The sequence below is a fragment of the Gymnoscopelus braueri genome (assembly GCF_963280865.1).
Source record: "Gymnoscopelus braueri genome assembly, chromosome: 2".
Classification (NCBI taxonomy): Eukaryota; Metazoa; Chordata; class Actinopteri; order Myctophiformes; family Myctophidae; genus Gymnoscopelus; species Gymnoscopelus braueri.
In genome coordinates, this window is record NC_137604.1 from 5,774,999 (window position 1) to 5,797,723 (window position 22,725).

General features: G+C 42.5%; 1 protein-coding gene across 3 annotated transcripts in view; it reads left to right on the plus strand.

Moving 5' to 3' along the window:
• Positions 1 to 22,459, plus strand: part of LOC308075956 (glutamate receptor 2-like) — a gene marked incomplete at its 3' end in the record, with an annotated part of 161,533 nt that extends 139,074 nt beyond the window's left edge. The window contains exons 17-19 of one of the 3 annotated variants that reach the window (XM_080416003.1): positions 329 to 443; positions 5,321 to 5,455; positions 22,325 to 22,459. In XM_080416003.1, the coding sequence (XP_080272129.1) occupies positions 329 to 443; positions 5,321 to 5,455; positions 22,325 to 22,459 (385 nt within the window). Of the gene's footprint in view, positions 1 to 328; positions 444 to 5,320; positions 5,456 to 10,965; positions 11,137 to 22,324 lie in introns of those variants that run through there. The other 2 variants (XM_080416001.1, XM_080416002.1) reach the window with 2 other exon arrangements.
• Between the last annotated feature and the right edge of the window lie 266 nt (positions 22,460 to 22,725).

A 22,725-nucleotide genomic window follows, 5' to 3' on the forward strand; every position in this document is an offset into this window, starting at 1 on the left:
ATACTGTATGAACCTAATTAAAGGAATTGCGACAGTAGCACAAAAACAAAATAAACCTACAGTTAACGCGAACTCATTTTCGCATTATGAAGCACACGGACTCAAGTCTCTATGACAAGCGGTTCGAAAGTTATGTCAAAATGTAGGAATGGTCTTGCAAACAAGTTGACCGACTTAATTCTATTTCTCATGGCTTTGGCCCCCGGCCCTTCCCCCCCCCCTGGGCCCTGTGCTAGTTCCCAGACCAGAGTTGTGAGAGCCGCTGTAACCCCTACTAATAACATAAGATAACATTGGTAATGATGTTATTTATGTTATTCCATTGAAGAGTGCCAGTAAACCTTGCCGTATTGAAACTGAATGAGCAAGGGATCCTAGACAAGATGAAAAACAAGTGGTGGTACGATAAAGGAGAGTGTGGATTCAAGGACTCTACCAGTAAGGTTAGTTCTATATGTGTGTGGAGGTAAAAACACACCTGTCTGTCTCTATGTCCAACACACAGTTGAACGCATGATTCATACACCATCATACATACCGCCAAGGTTACTGTAGTTTTGAACTAGTTTGAATATACATACAAATATATATATATATATATATATATATATATATATATATATATATACTTCAAACTAGTTTATTTTCCACTGTTTTGACTTCATGTTATCAATTTCAGTTTACTTTTAACTCTTTCACTGCCAAGGACGAGTTCTACGACTTTTTTTTCCAAAGGCTCAGCCTGCCAAGGACGACTTTTACGACTGCTTTGTTTTTTCCACTAGATGGCGCTTTTCTCTATCACATGATTGACAATTTCATCCCCAGATGCACACAGATCACAGGAGATCACGTGATCCCAAGATTTATACTGCTCACATTGACTTCCTGTTTAACGTCTTTGGGAAATCGTCTGTATCTCGCCTCCTGTGTTTTACTATGTATTTTTGGACGAGTCGTCCTCTATTTTCAACGGCCTATAACGAGCGGACGGGGGGGTCGCGATGACAATCGCGGAAGCACAGTGAAAGCCCCCCGTGATAACCAACTATCAGGGGATCGATCATACTGGAGATAAATATTATGTGACTATTTCAAAAGGTAAGAAAATCTAAAAATGGCTGGCAGCGGGTGCACACAGTCAGAAATAAGTCTGGCAGTGAAAGAGTTGTTAATTTGTTTTCAATGCAGGTTTTGCTAATATAGTTTGTATTTCTATTTTCTTAGTTTAACTTTATTATTTATTCATTTATTCATTTACTTACTTATTTTAGTCTCAGTTTTACCTTTGTGTTGTAATATGGGATACTATTTGTCAGTACAGTACTGTAAACACAGTTTTATGGTACAGTAAACTAAAAACACACAACTTTAAACAATTATTCGCAGTTGACTATTTTCAATATGTCATGTAAATATCTAGACAAACTGTCAAAAATTGTAAAATAGCCGATAAAGGTGCAGCCGCATGCGACACACTGTGACATTTTTGACAGCAGGACTTAATCAAAATACTAAGCTTATGTAAATATAGACAAAGACTAAAGACAAAGACATTTTCTCTATGATTTTAGTTTGTTTTAGTTTTGTAAAGAGCATACGGTTTAAAGTTTTTCCTCGTTTTATCTTTTTATTTCAGATAACTCACATTTTCCATTCTAGTTCCCATTATTGCGTTAGTTTCAGTTTACTATAATAACCTTGGTACCATCGGCTATTTTTGGGGGCGAGCGACCCCGTCTTATATGATGGTGTATGAATGAAGCACCACGGTTAGTACGCTAGAACAAGAAGAGTCTGAAGGACTGTCCGTCCGGCAAAAAAAAAACTGCAAAACCAAGTCACTGCCTGCCTGTCTGTCTATCTGAGTGCACACAGCACACAGTTAGCGGTTAGCACACCACTACCAACACAGCACACAGTAAGCACACCACTGCCAAACCCTGTCTGTATTATGTTCATGTAGATAAGGTGGGAATTCAACCAGCAAATGTAATGTTAAACCACACCAGAAACACACCGTCTGTGAGTCTGTCTTTGTATCTGTGTGTCTGTGTGTGTGTCTGTCTGTCTGTCTGTCTGTCTGTCTGTCTGTCTGTCTGTCTGTCTGTCTGTCTGTCTGTCTGTCTGTCTGTCTGTCTGTCTGTCTGTCTGTCTGTCTGTCTGTCTGTCTGTCTGTCTGTCTGTCTGTCCGTCCGCAACAATCGTTGTTAGTTTCTGGCCTTGTTCCCAGCGGGTTCTCATCTCCGAGGAGAAAAGCCTGATGTCGACCGAATGCTGTGGGTCTTCTGTCGTATGAACTTCCCGCGGAAGTGCATACATTTTTTGTTGTCCAATCACTACACAGGTTTCATGCACGGGGAACGCAAACAGAGCTGCAAAACCTCAACGTAACGTCCTTGGGGCGGTACTTCCGCCAAATTCAAGTACTCCCGTTTCAGACACTCGACCAGCTAGGTCTCGCCCAGTTTGATAGGTGAAGTAAAATATGTGTCTTAGGACTCGGAAGGATGAGGATGACAGTGGTTTTTACATCTGTCATTATGCACATATATGTATGATTAGTCTTTAATTACACAAGTTAGTCTGTGTGATCGCAAGGCAAGAGGCCATTTGTTTCAGACTCTTCGAGACACACATACAGTAAATGGTAAATGGTGCAATTATATAGCGCTTTTATCCAAATGCTACAAGGATTGTGCATTACATTCACCCATTCATACAGTACACACATTCATTCACGCACCGATGGCGGAGGAAACCATGCAAGGCACCAACCTGCTCATCGGGAGCAATTAGGGGTTCAGTGTCTTGCTCAAGGACTCTTCGACACTAACTCTGGGGGAGCCCGGGGATCGAACTGGGAACCTCACGGTGCCCATCCGGCTGCTCTACCGGCCACTCTACCCCTGAGCCACTGCCGCCTAGTAGGGGCGCTTGGGTGACCATTGTCTTGAAGGTGCAAACAACACATGTATCAGCATGTGTATTTGCAATAGTGTCTGTCCTAGTTCATTGCCACTTCCCCAGGTAATGCTCCCTGTCACTGCTAACCCTGGGGAATCAACCTCCTCTTGCCAGCCATCTCTATGGTTGTACCGATGTGACGATGTCCTCGTCCATCGGGGCGAGTGACAGCCGTCGGCGATGGGTTGTGACATTGTGCTGTGCTACACAATGCTTCGTTTACCTTGGACATAAGCCTGACAGTAGTGCAGTCAGTCCCACGTTAAATATCTGAGCAACTGGTTTTATGTTTGTACTTGGTGATTGTATGCACAATGTTTAATACTTTTTAAACATGTAGGCCAGGCTATTAAAATTAACAGCAGGGCGCTTTGACACATTATTGTGTTATTATTTGTATTTCATCTTTGTTCTTCGTCTCCCGTCTGTCATTGCCGGGGTGTGTTAGAAATCGGTGACTACATTTACTTGTAGTGTGTCCGTGTTTGCTCTAAGACAAGATTAGCTTCTTAGAGGTTCTGCTATTGTTTTTCTCCCTTCTGCAATCCACTGCAAATGATTGTAGCTTTTAAATCGGGGTGAATGGCCAGGGTGCCATCGGATAATCAGGCTTAGCGAATTTTAGTCTGTTTTGGTTTCCAGGCAGCGATTAGTGTGATAATCAAGAGGTCCCTTTGTTTGGGTGTTTATTATTTTGGCATTGGTTCACCCTAACGTTAAGCTTGACTATTCCTTTCTAACGATAAAACTATAGGCTAAACGTGTCCATTTCCTTTTCCGCTCTAAACCGCATCCACCAACTGCTAAGCAAATTGATCCCATTCTAATCCACAATAGAAAAAAAAAAGACCCAACCCTAGCCACTCCTTTCCATCTGACAGAGTTCCACTGGAAGAACTTCATGCACACATTTCACTCTTTGGCCCCTGGATCCACTGCCCACTGAAAAGGCACCCCGATCAACCAACAGGGGTCACCAGTGGAATGAAAATTCCCCCACGTGCCTTACTTGCCTCCCACCTGCAAACACTGATGATACAGGTCCTTACTCACCGGGAAGGTGACAAATATACTTCACATGATTGTACTCCCGGTGAAAAATCCACCTGGTTACGAAAAATTATTATGTCGCTTTAGCATTACTTAATATATACGTTCTGTGTGGATGTACTCATGATACAAACGGAAGTTTAAAATAATGGAAATATATTTGCACTAAATAAACCCTCAGACATGAGTTCAGACATCATTCGTATCGATGCACGATCTCAGAACTTTTTTCTCCGAACTCATGCACACCCAGATGTCCTGAATCTCCAAACTAGTTCGGACAGCCTGTCAGAACCGGATGTTTTGGAGTTTTTTTCATCGTCAGAAGGAGCATGTATATTGGCCTTTATAATTATATCACTGTGTATCTGGACCATATTGTATGTTCAAATGTCTCTCACACACACAAGCACACAAGTCATATGGAGGTGCATAGCATTTAATTTAATTTAAATAAAGACACATTTACACATAGACATAAACGTATGTAGAAAATTGAGCCTGACCGATTTATCGGCCATTGTTTGACTTTTTTGATTGACTGTCAACCTTTCCGTGACCGTAGATTCTAAAAACAGCCGATCTACAAACTCACAATGCGTAGAGTTGAGAGCTATTTTTGTGTTTAAACAAAATTTATTCTAGTTAAAATGTTCTTAAATAGAAACGTTAATCAAATCTATGTATACATTTTTTCTTACGTCTTGACAAAATGTCAGTCAAAATTGGTCATTCTGTGATCTAGGACTCGCCAAAGTCAGGATCAGCATCGGACTCAAGATTCTGGCATCTAGCAGAAAGTAGTACGTAGATGCCAAGCCCAATGGAGACGTGTAGCGCTACACATTTTAGCTAGCTGTGTGTGTGTGTTCTGTGTCACTTTGTGTTTAGGTGCGTGTCCGTGTTGTCTTCACATACACTCGTGAACACAGTGGAAAAGCTGCTATAGTTATGTATACACGAGAGGCTGGTTGAGGTTATGCCCACTATAAACTATAACTATACAGAATACTGTATTTGTGTGTGTGTGTAGCTTTAGGCAAAGATACCCAGCACTGTTTGCAAATCCACTGACCTCAACACCTTTCTGACACGTCTCTCTCCGGATGGCTGGGTTTGTGCGTGTGCGCGCATGTGTGCGTGTGCGTGTGTGTGTGTATGTGCATGTGTGTGTGTGTGTGTGTGTGTGTGTGCATGCTTGTGTGTGCGTGTGCGTGTGTGTGTGTGTGTGTGTGTGTGTGTGTGTGTGTGTGTGTGTGTGTGTGTGTGTGTGTACGTGTGTACACACACACACCCCACCCAGGAGAAGACCAGCGCTCTGTCCCTCAGCAACGTGGCTGGGGTGTTCTACATCCTGGTAGGCGGGCTGGGCCTGGCCATGATGGTGGCTCTGGTGGAGTTCTGCTACAAGAGCCGCGCCGAGGCCAAGAAAATGAAGGTAGGTTTACCATGGTTTCAAGGGAGTTTTTATCGTCACGTTAATGTTGTTTTATTTGTCATTTTGTTGTCGTTTTATTGTCATTTTTATTGTCGAGTCGACCTAGCACAGAACGCAATGTGTTGCTCAGGTCCTGGTCACGCTAAAAGAATACAACTTATACAGTATATAAACCTCTAAATCAGTGGTTTTTCAAACATGTTCATGTCATGAACCCCCACATTGATATAGGGTGTAAAGCAGTTGTTCTCAAAAGTGGGGTTCGGGGGGGGGGACCGCCAGGGGTTTTCAGGGGGGGCTTCCAGGGGGTCCCCAGCTAAAATATGTTAACCCATTTTGGGGCGGGAACCCCCCTATTTGTAACTATACCTTTCAGGACTAACCCTATGTACAGTATATAGCAACATACATGTGTTGTCATTTTTTTATACATATTTGAGTTTTTTCAGAAAACTTCAGGTCAGGATTTAGAAGGTGTTTTTAGAATCGGCCTCAGGGCTAAATGGGTTAATATTGCATCCAAATTGGTTTGAACCTCTTTAAAGCTGATCTACAAGCTCAGAATCCGTCTCGATGTGACGCGTTGTGAGCTTGATGAAATGTAAATAAAAGAAAGGGGGAATATTTATGAAACACTTAACCCATTAAGACCTGGAACGCATCTGTGTCACTTTAGATTTCTTTGGCTATTCAAAAATAGCAGATTTACAAGCTCATAGCGCGGCACTCGGTGCCGCGCTATGAGCTTGCAAATCTGCTATTTTTGAAAAATCGTGAAAAAGATTTTTTTTTTTCAAAAAACTGTTAGGATTTAGAAAACATTTTTAAGAATCGCCTCAGGTCTTAATGGGTTAAACAACACAAATATTGTACGGGGGTCCGTGACACACAATCTGTTCAGATGGGGGTCCACAGCCAAACACACATATTAATTTGGGGGTCCTTGACATGAAAACGTTTGAGAACCACTGGTTTAAGGAACTGGGTGAATTTATTTGCATTTGTATTTATTTATTTTTTATTTGTTTTGACAAGCCCGAACAAGCTCCATCATTTGCACAGGTATGTACGTGAACATATATATATAGATAACGATAGAGCTATGCTAATAACACAGCAGCAGTAAATAGAGCATAAGGCCATTGTAAAAAAATAATCTCTTGTGCAGGTGAGACCAGGTCAAAGCAGTCCACATAGGTAAGGTAATCCATCTTAAAGGAAAGTAATGGAACAAGAGCCATTTTAGATCAACTTCATGACGACTTTAAACCTGTCCGGCATGACGTTCAAGTAAAAAGTTCAAAACCGCAAGCAATTTTCACAAGCCCACAACGTGTCACTATGCGATGCGTTGTGAGTTTATACAAAGCCTATCTTTGCTATTTGTCATACAACGATGTATATATATATATATATATATATATATATAGGGTTTAAGTGGTTAAAGTGCCAGTTACCAACTTTAAGCGTTTTTGAAAACATTTCAAAGGCCCCCGTGCGCCATCACGTCCTGTAGAAACACTGACGGCGCTGCAGGGTCCGTCTTCAACACCCCCCCCCATCCGCCTTCTGAAGTCTGCTTCTATGTTCATCCTAGCTTTAGCGTTTAGCATTAAACACTGCTGGCGATGTAGGTTATCGGCCGAAGTTGCTTATTGGCGGTATCAGCTCAGCAACGACGGTGTCTATAGCCAAATTACAATACCTTAATTTGTGCCTACCATCATCCTCCGCACTCCGTCCTCCTTTGTGACCCAGAAATCGTGAAGCGTCCCAAATGTTATTTATATTTTGGAGGAGCAAACTGCGAGTAGAGAGGCTGCTTCCCAAGCCGCTTGGAGCTAGGACGAGTGTACTTCAACTGTAGACTTCAGCCAGTTTCTTGGCTCCTCAGCGGAAGTGTTTTGCTATTGGATACTGCAGCGAACCGCCCCCTCGGGCTACGCTGTCTGGTAGATGGGATCTAAAAGCCGTGCCGTGTCGAGGACTTCAAAGGGATGAATAATAGCCAACGCAATGTTTGATCATCTATACCGGCCCGGGGGCCACATGCGGCCCCCACCTTCACTTAATGCGTCCCGCAGGTTAATATCGAAATACTGATATATCATTGATCTCAGCTGTTACAATTCCAAACATGCAAACATGACCCGCTTTAATTACTTCAGTCTATTGTAGCTTAATGACTAGTATTAAAAGCGATGTGACGCGTTGAGAGATTGTAGATCAGCTATTTTCAAATAGCCTATGTATAAAATAGACCTAAAGTGGTTAATGTATGTTTTATAATGTAATGATTTGTATCTGCAAAGTAACTAGTAACTAAAGTTTTCAAATAATTGTAGTGGAGTAAAAGTACAACTTTTGCCTCTGAGATGTAGTGGAGGAGAAGTAAAAGTACTGAAAATTGGAAATACTCCAGTAAAGTAAAAGTACCTCAACATCGTACTTAAGTACAGTACTTGAGTAAATATACTTAGTTACTTTACACCACTGAAAAACAATGCAGTGGGTGAGTGTGTGTGTGTGATTATTTACATAATCCGGTAGTTTGTTGTGCATGCACGGGTGTGTGGGAGAATGCATGTCAAACAGCTCAATTACTAGGCAAATTATTAGAGAGAAATGCAGCGTCCAATAAAGCATGGCATCTGGAGTTAAGAGGTGGCGAGGAGGCAGAAATGTGAGCATTGGAATGATCGATTCCTCTGTCCTCGCACCTAATCCTCGCCTCCTCGTTCAAAGGCAGGACTAAAGGCGTGAGTGGAGGACGTGAGGATAGAAGGTAGAGTATTGGAATTGGGCTTATCTCCTTTTCCAATGTGCTATATACGTCCCTGGGAGATGGTTCTTACTGCACCACTTAGCTATCCAAGTCATGCTACTCATACGCTGGGTTGGTGGATCCCGGTAGAGCCCTCGAAATCACATTTCGTCAGTAACAATAGAGAGCCTCAGCAACTTAGAAACCGCCAGCTTCCATGAGATTTACGTTGGGTCCCTTGGGATCCCAATTCCGATGCAGTGCTCTAGTGCCCGGTATCAAACCCAGAACCGTGCGATTCAACGGCGAACTCTCTAATGCAGGGGTCTTCAACGTTTTTTAGGCCAAGGAACCCCCTAGCTGTGAGAGAGATGAAGCAGGGACCCCCTCTATATTGTATAAAATGGTGTTTCAGATTAACCTTTTTTTTTTACTTGTTCTGCTTTTTTCCCCCTCTACACCTATACCACTTTAGCCAAAAATAGCCGATCTACAAGCTCACAACGCCTCGCAGCGCGAGGCGTTGTGAGCTTGTAGATCTGCTATTCTTGGCTAAAGTTCTCCTCAGAGTAGAGATGCTAGGGTTCAAGTGGTTAATGTAAAATAATCATATCACACAAAGATTTTGCGGACCACCTATAGTAACTCTGAGGACCCCCTAGGGGTCCCAGACCCCATGTTGAAGACCCCTGCTCTAATGACCGAGCTATACCCGGACACAATGGAAGAGCAGGTTGTTTGTCTGCCCATTGTTCAATCCCTTGCCAATAATTGGTGTGTGGAACACAAAAGGTTATTGTTGGTTAGCACACGTCGTGAATGACCGCTTCATCAATGAAAATCAACTCAGGGCTGATTATTACTAAGCGTGAGCCCGCATGAACTCTAAAAAATAAAGTTATGAACTGGCACTTTAAAGGCTTCGGAAAGGATAATGCCTAATTTATGCTCTGTCGGTACGACTGTATCGCACACTGGAAATAGCTCATCTACAAGCTCACAACACACTGGGGATGCAACGCGCTGTGAGCTTATAGGTCTGCTATTTTCAGCACAATGAAGTATACGTCAGGCTTGACGGCGACTTTTCAATTGCCCTACAATTCAAATCATTGTAGGGCATCAGTAGTCCCTCGTAACCATGACGATCAGACATGTCCGCCTACTGATACATTCGATGAATGGGCGGAAACAATTTGGAGGCTTGAAAAAAATAACTGCATTGCAACAAAGCGAGTACTTTAAGGTGATCCTTCATATGGGAATCGGTTTTCAATGCATAGGTTTGTTACTGCTGTCCAAGCCCATTCTATGAGTTTAGATTTCCCCCATTTAGATGAATCAATAGGCGGAGAGCTCCGATACGCTAGCTGTGTTTTATGGAAGCATTTCTATGTCAGTGGTGTCAGACTTTTGGAGAAAGAAATATGAATAATATCAGAACTGTATTCCAAAAATAAAACAAACAAAAAAGAAAAGAAAGAGAAGAGTGTAAGCATGCTACAACAATGGTTACCAACCATAAACTGAAGCTGTAAACTCAACAATGTATCCAAAAAGCTCAAAAGTACAAGCCTGCCTACAAATCGCAGACTGTAGTATAATTCAATATCAATAACAAACATAATTAGTTTGAGGGTTGTGAGCCATTTGTGTGTTATATTTTAATGTATTCAAATATGTGATTAGATATTAGTTGACTGTAATATTATTTGATTCATTTCCACGTATTCTTGATAGATTACAGGTGATGTATTTTTGACATGTGCCCATGTGTTTCTGGTTTGTAATGAATATGCATTCATTATTTGACGATATCATGTTGTAAAGTTTAATTTAACTATGGGTGGATTATTGCACTCCAGTTAAATTAAAAACTCAGCATTTTGCAGTGTACAAAGAAATCATCACGCATTGGTATGCAAATCTACACTACTACTACTACTGCTGCTACTACTACTACTACTACTACAACTAATGATACAATGGCATCATCAGTGTTCATTTATCCATTTGTACTGATGTTAAAGGGAGTGTAATGATTTGTTTTGTTTTATTTTGTTAAAATAAGTGTTAATTAGCGCTTTTTTTCTGATAATGATCATTGCTATTTCCGGCCCTTTAGTTAACAGAAAAATAAAAGAAAAAAATGAGTCAAATTGCAAGAAAACAAAACAAACAAAAAAAAACTGAAAAACAGTCAAAATTGGAACTGCTTATAAAAGATCTCTGCAGGGTTCTCTCTCCTCATTGGGTAAAATTGGTATCCCAGCTGAAAATGTACGTACAGTATTTCCTGTTTACTGAAGGGCGTTACGGAAACAAACACTCCATAGCAATGATTACTATCACGATATAGAGCTTTAACTTCTTAACAAACAAACAGAAAACGTACACCCCCCTTTAATGAACACTGAGTATGGACTCTATGTACAGCAGCCATATTGGCCTCTTCCTTATACTTCCTTCACAGGTGTTACCAATATTGTACTAATGAAGGCTCTGTTCCATTCAGGTCAAACAGAGTCAGGGTGCTGATATGTGTTGGCTCACTGGAAACACTCTGCTATACCAGTGGGTCTCAAAGTGTGGTCCAGAGCCTTAATTAATAACATTGGTAACACCTGTAAAGGAAGTATAAGGAAGAGGCCCATATTTATTTCCAAAATGGCCGCTGCGCATAGAGCCCATTGTTCCTTATGTCCGGTACTATCAATGTGTATAATGATGTATTTCCGTTGTGAAGGTGGCAGCGAACACCCTGTCCTCCCCCCAGCACACAGGGAACTACACACACACACTCTCCTCCCCGCAACACCCCCCCAACTACAACCTGCAGTCTCCCGGCCACCAGCCAAACTACGCCACCTATAAAGAGGGCTACAACGTTTACGGCATCGAGAGCGTCAAGATCTAACAGCGGTAGGATGAGAGATGATGATTCCCTGGCTAAAGCAAAACGCTCCCACACCTCCCAGCCATACATACGGAGACCTGTCCTTTTTATGTATTTTTTTAACACTGATATTACCGCTAGTGCAGCCTCTAGTAAAAATACAAAATAGACTTTAGCTACTCACCGAAACAAAGACGGTTTTATGGAGTTGAAAGCTTGCAGTGTTGATTTTGACAGCACATTTTGATTTAGTTTTAGTCATACTGTAGTCTTTTGAAAGTCATATTTTAGTCATCCAAAATGTTTTAGTTTTTGTCTAGTTTTAGTCGACTAAATATGATAAGATTATAGTCTAATATAATAGACTAAAAGGTATTTTGGCGGTGCCGTGATGGCGTTGTAATGGCTGATTTTACACTTTTACGCTGATTTTACACTACAAGCTCACAACGCGTCGCAGCGCGACGCCTTGTCAGCTTGTAGATCTGCTATTTTCAGAGCGCAACACCCGAGAGCAACCAAACTCTTTTAGTTCTACTGCATCTCTTCTTCACTCGTCCCTCACAAATATTTTGGTCTGGTTTTTATTTGTTACGAAATTGTCAATATATTTAGTCTTAGTTTTAGTCACCGTAGCTTAGTTTTTATTTTGTTTTTATTTCATTTTCGTCAGTGAAAAAAGTTGTCGATGAACATTTTTCGACATAGTTTTATGACACTGTACTCTACTAAGTGGGAACACTCTGAGCCCCCCACTTCACGTCTAAAATACACTTTTTGTCCAGAAAAGAAAATATTTCACCGGTCAATAAAAAGTTTCCATTTAACCAAAAACATGTTTTCCTTCCGGTGAAATATTTTCTTTTCTGGCCAAAAAGTGTATTTTAGACGCGAGGTGGGGGGCTCAGAGTGTTCCCACTAAGTAGAGTTGTCTTTCAACTCCATAAAACCGTCTTTTTTACTAAAGACAAGAGGCTGCTGTTTTGTTGTTGTCGCATTCCATTAGGGCAAATAAAAAATCCAAAAACAAATTAATTTAAATAAATAGGCGGCCAAGATGAACAACTGCAAAACTACATAATGCAATGTGTTTATAAACTCCAAAACAACACTCACAGTGTCTAGACGTACCTACTTCTAAAACATTGCTTTAAGCTGAAATGTTTTTGGCTTTTGTTTTTAATTCACTTCCAGGCTAAATTGTCTCATGCACGAATGACACATACACACGCCTGGCTGCGTGCCCGTGTGTACGCGGCGCTCCTGTTGAACCCCGCGGGCTCGCCCAGGAGCGTTGCTCGCTCGTGCGTGACACGGTTTGCACCTCAGGTGAATTACAAAGTGAAATTGTCAGCGGAAAAGCTGTGTTTTGAAGTAATGAGGTACACTTGGATTATACTCTGATGGCTGTGTTAGAGATTCGCAGATTTTTTAATATATATATATATAGTTTTGCTGTTTTTATTCTTGGCCCGCCTCTTAACTTCAAATATTCAAGTCTGCTTAGTTTTTTTGGATTGTTCATTGACCGTAAAAGGAATGCGACAACAACACAAATTATGTTATTCAAGGCTTCACGCAGTGAGGGGTGAAATACTTTAATAAAAACAAAATAACAAATTGCTTTATTTACACACAAACACACACACACACGCACATGCACGCACATGCACGCACACACACACACACACACACACGTTAGGGACACACACAGTCACGTTAGCGACACACATTGGCCATGTAACCTGGCCAGTGTCTCTGTATGGATGGCTGTGACGCTATCTGTCTCACCCTCCCCCCCTCCCCCCCAAAGCTCTCCCCCCCTCCCCCGCTCCACCTCACCTCTCCTCACCCATCCCATGGCTAACCAACACCTCTTCCTCTATCTCTGTCCTTTGGTCCGTCGTCGTCCTCCTCCTCCTCCTCCTCCTCCTCCTCCTCCTCCTCCTCCTCCTCCTCCGTCTTCCTCTCCTGTCACTTCCTGTGCCCTGCTCTCCTCTTGACCCCTGGCCCCTGCCTCCACCCTCCTTTTCTCTCTCTCTCTCTCTCCTTCTCCCCAGGGCGGTCGTAGCTGAGTGGGTATACAGTGGCCGTCTTGGGAATTGCAACGCATAATGACCCTTTGGTAGAGGTGTGGGTTGTGTGCTGTAGTTACCTTGCTATGATGGAACTCCAAATATGTTCAATAGTTGCTCTCAATATATCCTATATAGAAATTGCCTAGAGTACTGTTTCCCAAACAGTTGTGGGTCGCGGGCACATTTGTATGGGTTGCGGTAAAATATCCCCTTATTTTTTTTCATGAATTAAAAACAATACATACAATAAATTCCATAAATTTGAAAATAAATGTTTTAAAAAAGTAGTGAAAATAGCTGATCTACAAGCTCACATTGCATCGCGACAAGTTGTGAGCTTGTAGATCTGCTATATTCACTAGCTTGGGTCCTGTGGAGAATTTCTCTTTTGGGTCTCGAGCTAGAAAGTTTGTGAACCCGTGGCCTAGCGGGTGGGTGGGTCGTCGGACAGTGGACTGTATACTAGTAGGAAAGGGAACGCACACCAATGGCCGTGGTGGTGAGGTGCTGGCTACTGGAAACAAACTTTAAAAAGAAGAAAAAAGTGTTGCACACTCTGGCTCGGTACAACGTTCTTTTTAATTGGCACACTGGCCTGCTGGCCTTCATCAGAATTAACACATTTTGTTCAAAGAACAAAGGCAAGCCGAGTGCTTCTTAAAGAGTTCAACGGGTGAAGACTCCAGTCCAGGTGGTGATGAGGTGGCTCGCCAATTTAACCTTTTATAGTTTGGCTATTCAAAAATAGCAGATATACAAGCGCATAGCGCGGCACTCGGTGCCGTGCTATGCGCTTGTAGATCTGCTATTTTTGAAAAATCAAGATATTTTTTTGCAAATTTTTGAATGTAATATTTTTTATAATATAACATTTAACTCAAATGTTTGCTTTCGGGGGTCCCTGGAACAAAATATTTTGACATGGGGGTCCGCGGCCAAAAACAAAAGTTTGAGAAGCACTGAATTAGAAGACAGGGCTACATATACAATTATTTTTTTAAATGCCAAAGATGCCAATCCATGTCTTCCTCAGGGCCGTGGACACTTTTTAAGTAAGTCCTTGCTCTGGTTTGCTTGAAGTTTGTCCTTTTGATGAGACCACACTTCATCGTTGACACATTTTGTTGTTTGTAAAATGTGTTAATTTGATGATGAAGGCCAGCAGGCCAAAAGGTCAATACAAAATAAATAAAAACTTCATATGGAGCCAGAGTGTGCAACACTTTTGCTCTTGTTATACTATATACTGGTAGCTGTGTATGTGTTATTTTATGTGCTAAAAGAGTGACTTTGAGAGCTGATTCACTGTACAATGTTAAGTCTATGTGAAGACTAATTTGAAATATAAATTACTAATCAACGGAGAAACTATTGACGATATCTAACCAATATTTGGAGTTAAATCATAGCAAGGTAACTACCAAACCCAAACCTCTACCAAAGTGTCACTGGGCTTTAAGTGCTCCCATCTGAGCAGCCACCTGCTGGGAAAATGCAGAAAAGTAATTTAACCTCTCTGGGGACCAGGATATACTCCCTTTACCCTCACTCACTCACCCTCCCTTTCCTCTCTCTCTCGCTCTTTATCTCTAGCCAATCATCCTCTCAGTAGACAGACATCAAGAGCCAATCATTTCACTGCTGTAGTGATGTCAGCATTCCCATGAGCCAATGGCAGAACAGCTTCCATATCCCATCCCCGCCCGCCACCTGACTGCAGCAGGTTTAACGGCATCGTGAATGCCGTTGACTTCAAAAACGTAAACGCATTCTCACTCTCACTCGCGGCAAACGGGTGACAGCATGGGACCGGATGTGACCATACGGCACTGTTTGACTTTTCGGGGGGGTATACCCGCGACGTCGCTTTCCTATTGGGACTATAGGGTTGGGATCCGGTTGGTTATCAGGACAACATTAAATGACGTGAAGTGAGGGTCATGACCCAAAGAATAAGGTTGCGGATACAAGTGGCCAAAATGACTTTTCTCACCCTATCTCCCTTAGAGTAAGGGTGAGAAGTTCGACGTTTGATCACATCCGGTCCCATGGCGTCACCATAGGACGGCTTGAGAGTGCGAATATTTTTGTTGACTTCAAAACCTTTAGGGAGACGACATGACTGATCTCAGGTCCTCACACACCAGGATCCGGAAATGTTTGTGTGAATATTTCACGTTAAACTATTAATGTGGTGATGCCTCATACAGTTTGATGCTTTTATTCACGGTAAACAAATCAACCTTGTTTTTTTTTTAAATCACTGACTGTGTGGATGACACAAACCGTTTAAATTAATGTGAATTATTTGCACGGAATACATGCTCCAGTTGTGTAAGAGCCTTTATATTCGGTTGCACACCATGTCACAGTCCAAAGATAGCTGATCTATAAGCTCACATAAATACATTGCAGCGTTGTGTTGTGAGCTTAAATAAATTTTTTTTGTGCAAAACCAGCGAGCAACAAAGTATATACTGTAGTAGAACATCAAACATCTCAGACAGTGTCGGAGTGGCGAAGAAGTCAAGTAATTTAGGGAATCGAGCAAATCAAAAATGAAATCCAGCGATAATCCTGGTCTATTTTCCAGTTGGACATCGACCTGCTACCTCCAAGTTGTTGGTGAGGCTGATGTCACGCTAGCTGCAATGTCATCCTACACAGTCAAGATTCTGTATTATTTGTATTTTTTTGGGCTTCCATGCCTTTATTGACAGGATAGTAGGCTGACAGGAAATGGGGAGAGAGATGGGGAGTGACATGCAAGCAAAGTCGCGATCGGGACTCGAACCCGCAACCCGCTGTCAGGCTACTTCGGAGCCTAGGTGCCGGGCCAAGATTCTGTTTTAATTGAACTCTGTCGTGACAGAGTTCAATCCACGATCCACAAGTTCAGTACTCGTGGATGTTGCTGTGTAGACTCATATTTCACTGTACCAGTCCACCGCAGCCTCGTAGGTCCGGGAATGTGGGTGTCTTTTGTCTTTTTCTCATCATGCTGTTCCATGCAATCATGCATTGCTACATGGCTTGTACTGGACATGCATACAGTGCACTGAACACCTGCTTTGAATGACACTAACGATGATCTTTATCTTTAAGGTTCTGCCATTACAGTTGATTTATGTCGTCATAATGCTGTTTGATCCTGACGATGGTCTATTTCGGTGCTCTTGGAGACACTGTGTGGTGACTGGTGGTCACAGCAAGTTACATCTTAACTCATTGAGTGCCAGAATTGCCAGAATTATTTCAGAATGATGTTGTCCCAGTTCCAGAGTTTTTTGCCAAGTAAAAAAAAGTGCTTAGGAAGCGAGATACAGCCTTTTTCAGTTCTTTTTCACGTTGCGCCATAGCGTTAAAAACACGTGAAACACGTTAATGCCACTCAATGAGTTAATAATACAGATCGCAGAGTTACATTCTTATCGAAGCATATTGCTGCAATGCCAGGAAAAAATATATAAATAAGTGTATCAATCAATCAATCAATCATATTAGGTTAAAACATCAAACGTCCCACGTTAAAACAAGATAAAAATGCATTGCGTAACAATGTAAAATATATTGTCATCTATTTTTATGACACTATAACATTCCATGGTATATTGTGATAGGCTTTGTTGTCGTTTTTGGGGCATGGCAGCAGAGCTCTTCCGTACCGTTCCATTCAGCATGTAGCATAGATTTGAGCTACTCTCTCTTCTGAATAAAAGACTCACTGATGCACTCCCTCTGTTCCTTACTTACTGTAGAAAGTTTATTTTCCACAAGACGACATTCAAAACCATGCTCATTTATTTAGGTGTGTTTAGCTGCCGTTAGCCTAGCGCCATTAGCCACCACTGCCACCAGCCATTCTCATCTGTATTCTGTGTGCTTTATGTCATATATATAGAAACCTAGATACCTCATTGGCCTCTGCAGTTCGTTGGAGCGACCTGTTTCGTATGGTGGCCGCCATACGCGCTGTGATTGGCCAGTGCCCGTTCCCCCCGGATATGGGGGGAACGGGCACTGGCCAATCACAGCACGTCTTTTCCAGGACTTGTCAGAATCTAGTTGTCCCGCCCCCCACCTGCCTCTCATTGGCCTACTGAACGCCCCCTTCTGTGACGCACGCGGAAATTTCCAGCTGACCCCCAAGGAAGCTTGGGAAGCGGAAGCGCGCCCACCATACAGACGCTTCAGAGCCAGAGGAGGCGTCTACCTTTATATGTCTATGCTTTATGTCCTGTGTAAGGCTGCATCACAGTGTTTTTGCAAGGGAAACAAGTGGCCAGGTCTACGAAAACAAGCCCAAAAGAAGTGAAAATAGCACATCTACAAGCTCACAACGTGTTGCATCGGGACACGTTGTGAGGTTGTAGATCTGCTATTTTCAAACGATATTTAGAAAAAAGTGAAATATTTTGAATATTTTTGAAACATTTTAACAGAACAAATCTTGTATGGGGTACCTGGCACAAAATTTGTCATCACTTCCAATTCCACTTGTTTATCATAATGAGTTCTCTCTCCTGATTTGATCAAAAATTTGTATCTCAGAAATGTATATTCTCTGTTCACTCAAGCTGGGAGAAGGAGAGAGACGGAGAGAGAACCCCTGTTACCGAAGAAACATGCTATAGTAATGATTACTATCACAATACAGAGCTATTTAACACACATTTTAACAAAAATGTGAGTTAAATTTTAGATGTACACAAAGCTGGGGGAGGGTCTGATCTATCCACCAGAGAAAAAAAAAATGTAACCGCGATCGGCCATTTTGTCCCATTTTTGTTCCGTTTTCACCAAAAAAAGAGAAAGTGTTTTTCTAAAACTCATAAAGAAGGTGTGGACGGGAGTGTCATTCTTTGGGATTACGTCACATCTGTCCATTCCTTCTTTAAGGGTCCTAGGATCATTCCTAAGTTGCGTTAGAGCGCCCTCTTGTGGAATTTTCTAAAAACTTTTTTTTAAATGACGGAGATCTCCATCAATGACAGGGAATGTATTAACAAAACAAAACATCACTTACTGCACCTTTAAATGTACCATCACAACACGTGCCGTGACAACCTCCCTTTTTTTCAAACTACCTCCTACATGATCACATCATCATGGGATTTTAATATTTTTTCAATCCCGCACATTTTTTATGAGTTTGAAATCATTCAAGTGGATCATTCCTCCTAATAAACATGATCACTTATTTATTTTAACAAGATGTTTTGTTTTTCTAGCACATGGTTCTTAAAGCATGGTGGTTCTGGGGGGTTAAGATGCGTCTGACACAGGTCTGGTGGAGCTAAAAGCATTGTCTAAAGCATCCATCCATCTTCAACCGCTTATCTGGAGTCAGGTAACAGGGGCAAGAGTTTCAGCAGAGAGCTCCAGGCTTCCCTTTCCTGAGCAACATTAGCCACTTCCTCCTGGGAAATCCGGAGGCGTTCCACGGCCAGTGTGGGTATGTAATCCCCCCATCTGGTCCTTGGTCTGCCCCGGGGTCTCCTCCCAGTGGGAAGTGCAGTGAGGACCTCCCCAGAGAGAGACGCCAGGAGGCATGCGCACTAGCTGACCGAACCACCTAAGCTGGCTCCTTTCCAAGTGAAGGAGCAGCAGCTCCACTCCGAGGGTGACTTAACTTCTCACCCTTACTCTAAGGGAGATAGGGTGAGAAAAGTCATTTTGGCCACTTGTATCCGCAACCTTATTCTTTGGGTCATGACCCTCACTTCATGACCATATAGGTGAGAGAAGATTGCTCGGTAGACCGAGAGCTTTGCATTCTGGCTCAGCTCTCGTCACAACAGTGCGGTACAGTGACTGCAATACCTCTCCTGCTGCTCTGATTCTCCGGCTGATCTCCTGCTCCGCCCTCCCCTCACTCGTGAACAAGACCCCGAGATACTTAAACTCGTTCACCTGGGGCAAAGTCTAATTCCCTACTTGGAGTGCACAATCCATTGTTCCCAATCATTTTTTGGCCAGCGCCCCTCATCCAATATCCAGGTCCCTTACCCCCCCACATCCATTTAAGATGTAGTTTCCGCTCTGAAAATGTATGTCTGTTTATTATCATCCAGAGGGGAAATATATATTGGAACGTCAGACTCTAACTGGGTCTCTTTGTTGATCACAAACAATCAAATAAGCTAATTTGGTCCAGGTTCCAAACAAGCATTATTATGAACGGTTAATGGAAAAAGACATCTACAATCTGTGATTCAATCTTTTCCAGCGGGTCATCATTGTATTTTTTTTGTTTTTTTGTGGATTTCTTTCTTTCTTTCTGTTGCAGTAGTTGCAGTGGTAGTCATGGCTGCCAGTTCCCACCTGATGTTGTGTGGGAGTCCTGACAGCTCCAGACCGTACTGAATAACTGCTAGCTTACATAATGTCTTCAGACTAGGACTGAGGTCTAGGATATACAGGTCACCTCTAAATAATAGGATGATATGATCTCCAACCATGCAACAGCACATACAATACAAATACCTTGATGAACACAGACCTCTCCCCTTGGGCTTAACCTTCTTCCAGGAGAAGGTCTCTGGGTTGAACTTCCACAGGTCAGTGAAGGTCAAGTCCCTGGTCCAGCCACCAAATATGTACAGTTCTCCATTGTAGGCAAAGGCTGAATGACTCCTGCGTCCTTCTGGAAGAAGCTGTGTAGAAGGTGTGTTCAGCCAGCAGCTAGTCTCTGTATCAAACACTCTGATGATGTTGTAGTACACATCATAGTACCCTCGGCCACCAAATACAAACATCTTTGTCCCGATGATGGTGGCAGAGTGATACCATGAAGCAGGAGGTAGAGTTCCTCTGGTGTTAAGTATAGACCAGACCATTGTGGTGGTGTCCAACTTGTAGATGTCATTAGTGAGTCCAGCGAGGTGGAGGAGTCCTCCATGGATAAACAAGACCTCCCCCAAGACACAGGCTGAGTGGTAGCTCCTTGCCTCTGGAACAGTCCCAGAAGTCTTGGGTTTGAACCATCTGTGGGTGTCGACATTAAATGCATAAATCCCGTAGTTAGGATACCCTCCCCAGATGTAGATGCTATCTCCTATGAGTGAAGCTGGGTAGCCTTGGCATAAAGAGGGAACCTCATTGGGACATTCTCCTCTTCCAGCTGTCACTGGACGCAACTGGATCCAGAGTAAAGAGACTGTGTTGAAGACATGCACACCGATCTGATCACTGTTACCAAAACGGAGCCCTCCAAAGCAGTACACCTTGTGCTCCACAGCAACAGCAGCATAATGGTACAGTTCTGGTGCTCCATTCAGATGTACCGTCCAGCAGAACATTTCTAACACCTTAGAGTCTTAAGGTGTATCGCTTATATTGGTTCAATGCCACAAATGTCTCACAGAGGCTGACAAATCCACAAAGTCGAAGAGTTGGGTTGGTCAATCAAGGAAGCTGATGACCGTCGGGTGAATTGATTCGCCAGCACAATCACAGTCCAGGCAGGTTCTGGAAATCCTCCGCTGTCTGTTCAGAAGTGTTCACAACGCAGTTTCACCAGTTACTACAAGCAGCTGGATCTGTTGTTGACATTTGCTAAATGACATTTTGTTTAGTTGACGATTCATTTTAAAGGACATGGTTGTGGATGAGGACATTGTGATGTCATTGCGTGATGATGTCATTATGTAGGATAGCCAATGACGTTACTCCAGCTGACTGCCATCTGTACGATGTCAACAGAACATCAACACGTCGTTTAACACATCAACCCAGATGTCACTATTTTGGTTTAGAAAAAAAAAAATACACACACACACTATTTATTATTTAGTATTTTCTCAAACTAATCGGGTCAGTGCCCCCGCCATCCAATATCAAGGTCCTTTAAGTCCACCCAACAGCACCTCAGTGCCCCCCCTTTCAAAATCCCTGCTTCCAGCGCCCCCCGATGTTCTCTGAACGCCTCCTGGGGGGGTGGTACCGCCCCCGTTGAGAAACACTAGTGTGAAGTGAGCGTGGTCAGGTGTGGCTGCCGCTTGGCTGCCGGAACGCAGCACTACCGCACACAGTGGAATCCCTAGTTTTCAGCTGTCAATAATCTGTAAAGACCCCCCCCTGAAATGATTACTCATTTGATCAAATATCATATCATATCATATCATATCATATCATGATCTATCATGATTTAAATGCCACTCAGCTCAGCTCTCGTGGGGGGGCCAGGTGGGTATGCAGGTGATGCTACAGTTTATTCACAGAAATGTTATGACATTTAATGGTGTCATAACATTATTATAATCAGTAACCTCACTTCATCACTTTCGTTTCCATGAGTTGAGACATGTAAGTGGACTGTCATTTACAACACAAATGCATTATGGATGACAGCCAGGTTGAAGCCACATATTAGAAAGCTACACTGGAAAATGATGTCAATGTTACTAAATGGACAATGGATCCATTTTGTACACGTTCACGGTTGATGAACACCTCAACGTGACTACAATAACATAAACCGTTAAAACCTCTAGACTTAATAAACTGGACCTGTGTAGTGTCTGTACTTGGATCACTTTTTTCTGTCAACACCAAATCTCTTTTCCAAAAAAGGGGATTTATTCACAAAAAGGGGATTTTTTTCCGCAATCTGGATATTTTTGGCTAACATTCCTGCCAGAATATGGATGCTGGGGTTCAAGTGGTTAAATGCTAATAATGAAAAGGATTGTAAAGCCCAATTTATGTGTTCACGACCCTTAAAATAGCCAACGTAAAAGATCATAATGGGGCACATCTGCGACGTGTTGTGAGCTTGTAGATGAGCTATTTTAGGCGATCAACACTGTTGTGTGATGAAGTATCAATCGGGATTAACTGTCATTAAATCAATCTAAACTAATACAAACTATTGCAGGTTTATTATAGGAAGGTATATGTTGTTTCTCTCTCTATGCAGATGACATTCACGATTATTATAATAATGTTAACATGTTTCTCTATGCAGATGACATTCACGTTTATTATAATATGGTTAATAACATGTCATTTTTCTCTCTAGGCAGATGGAGGTTTCTTATACAATTGATTACATATTGCTTCTCTCTCCATGCAGATGACAATCAGGTTTCTTATAAGATTAATGACATATTGTTTCTCTCTCTATGCAGATGACATTCACAGATGCGATGCGCTCTAAGGCTCGTCTGTCAATCACAGGATCGACCAGCGAGAATGGTCGTGTTCCGGTGGCTTACCTTCGCCCAGGATTACCCATGAGTCTCAGCATGACTGACCTGTCCTGACCACGCCCTAACCTAGTGCCTTACAGTCCAATCAACACTCACGTCACACCCCATCAACCCTGACCCATCACGCAGCCAATGGAAATACTCAATATTTACTCCCTCCTAGCCAATCACTTGTTCATTCCCTTTGTAGTCGACTCCCACCTCTCAGTTCAACCAATAACAGATCTATGAAAACTCTCGACTCCACCCCCTGACATCTGGATTGGATTTATGACGTCACTTCTTTTCCCACCAATCCAGTGGTGAGGCTTCTGCCATGA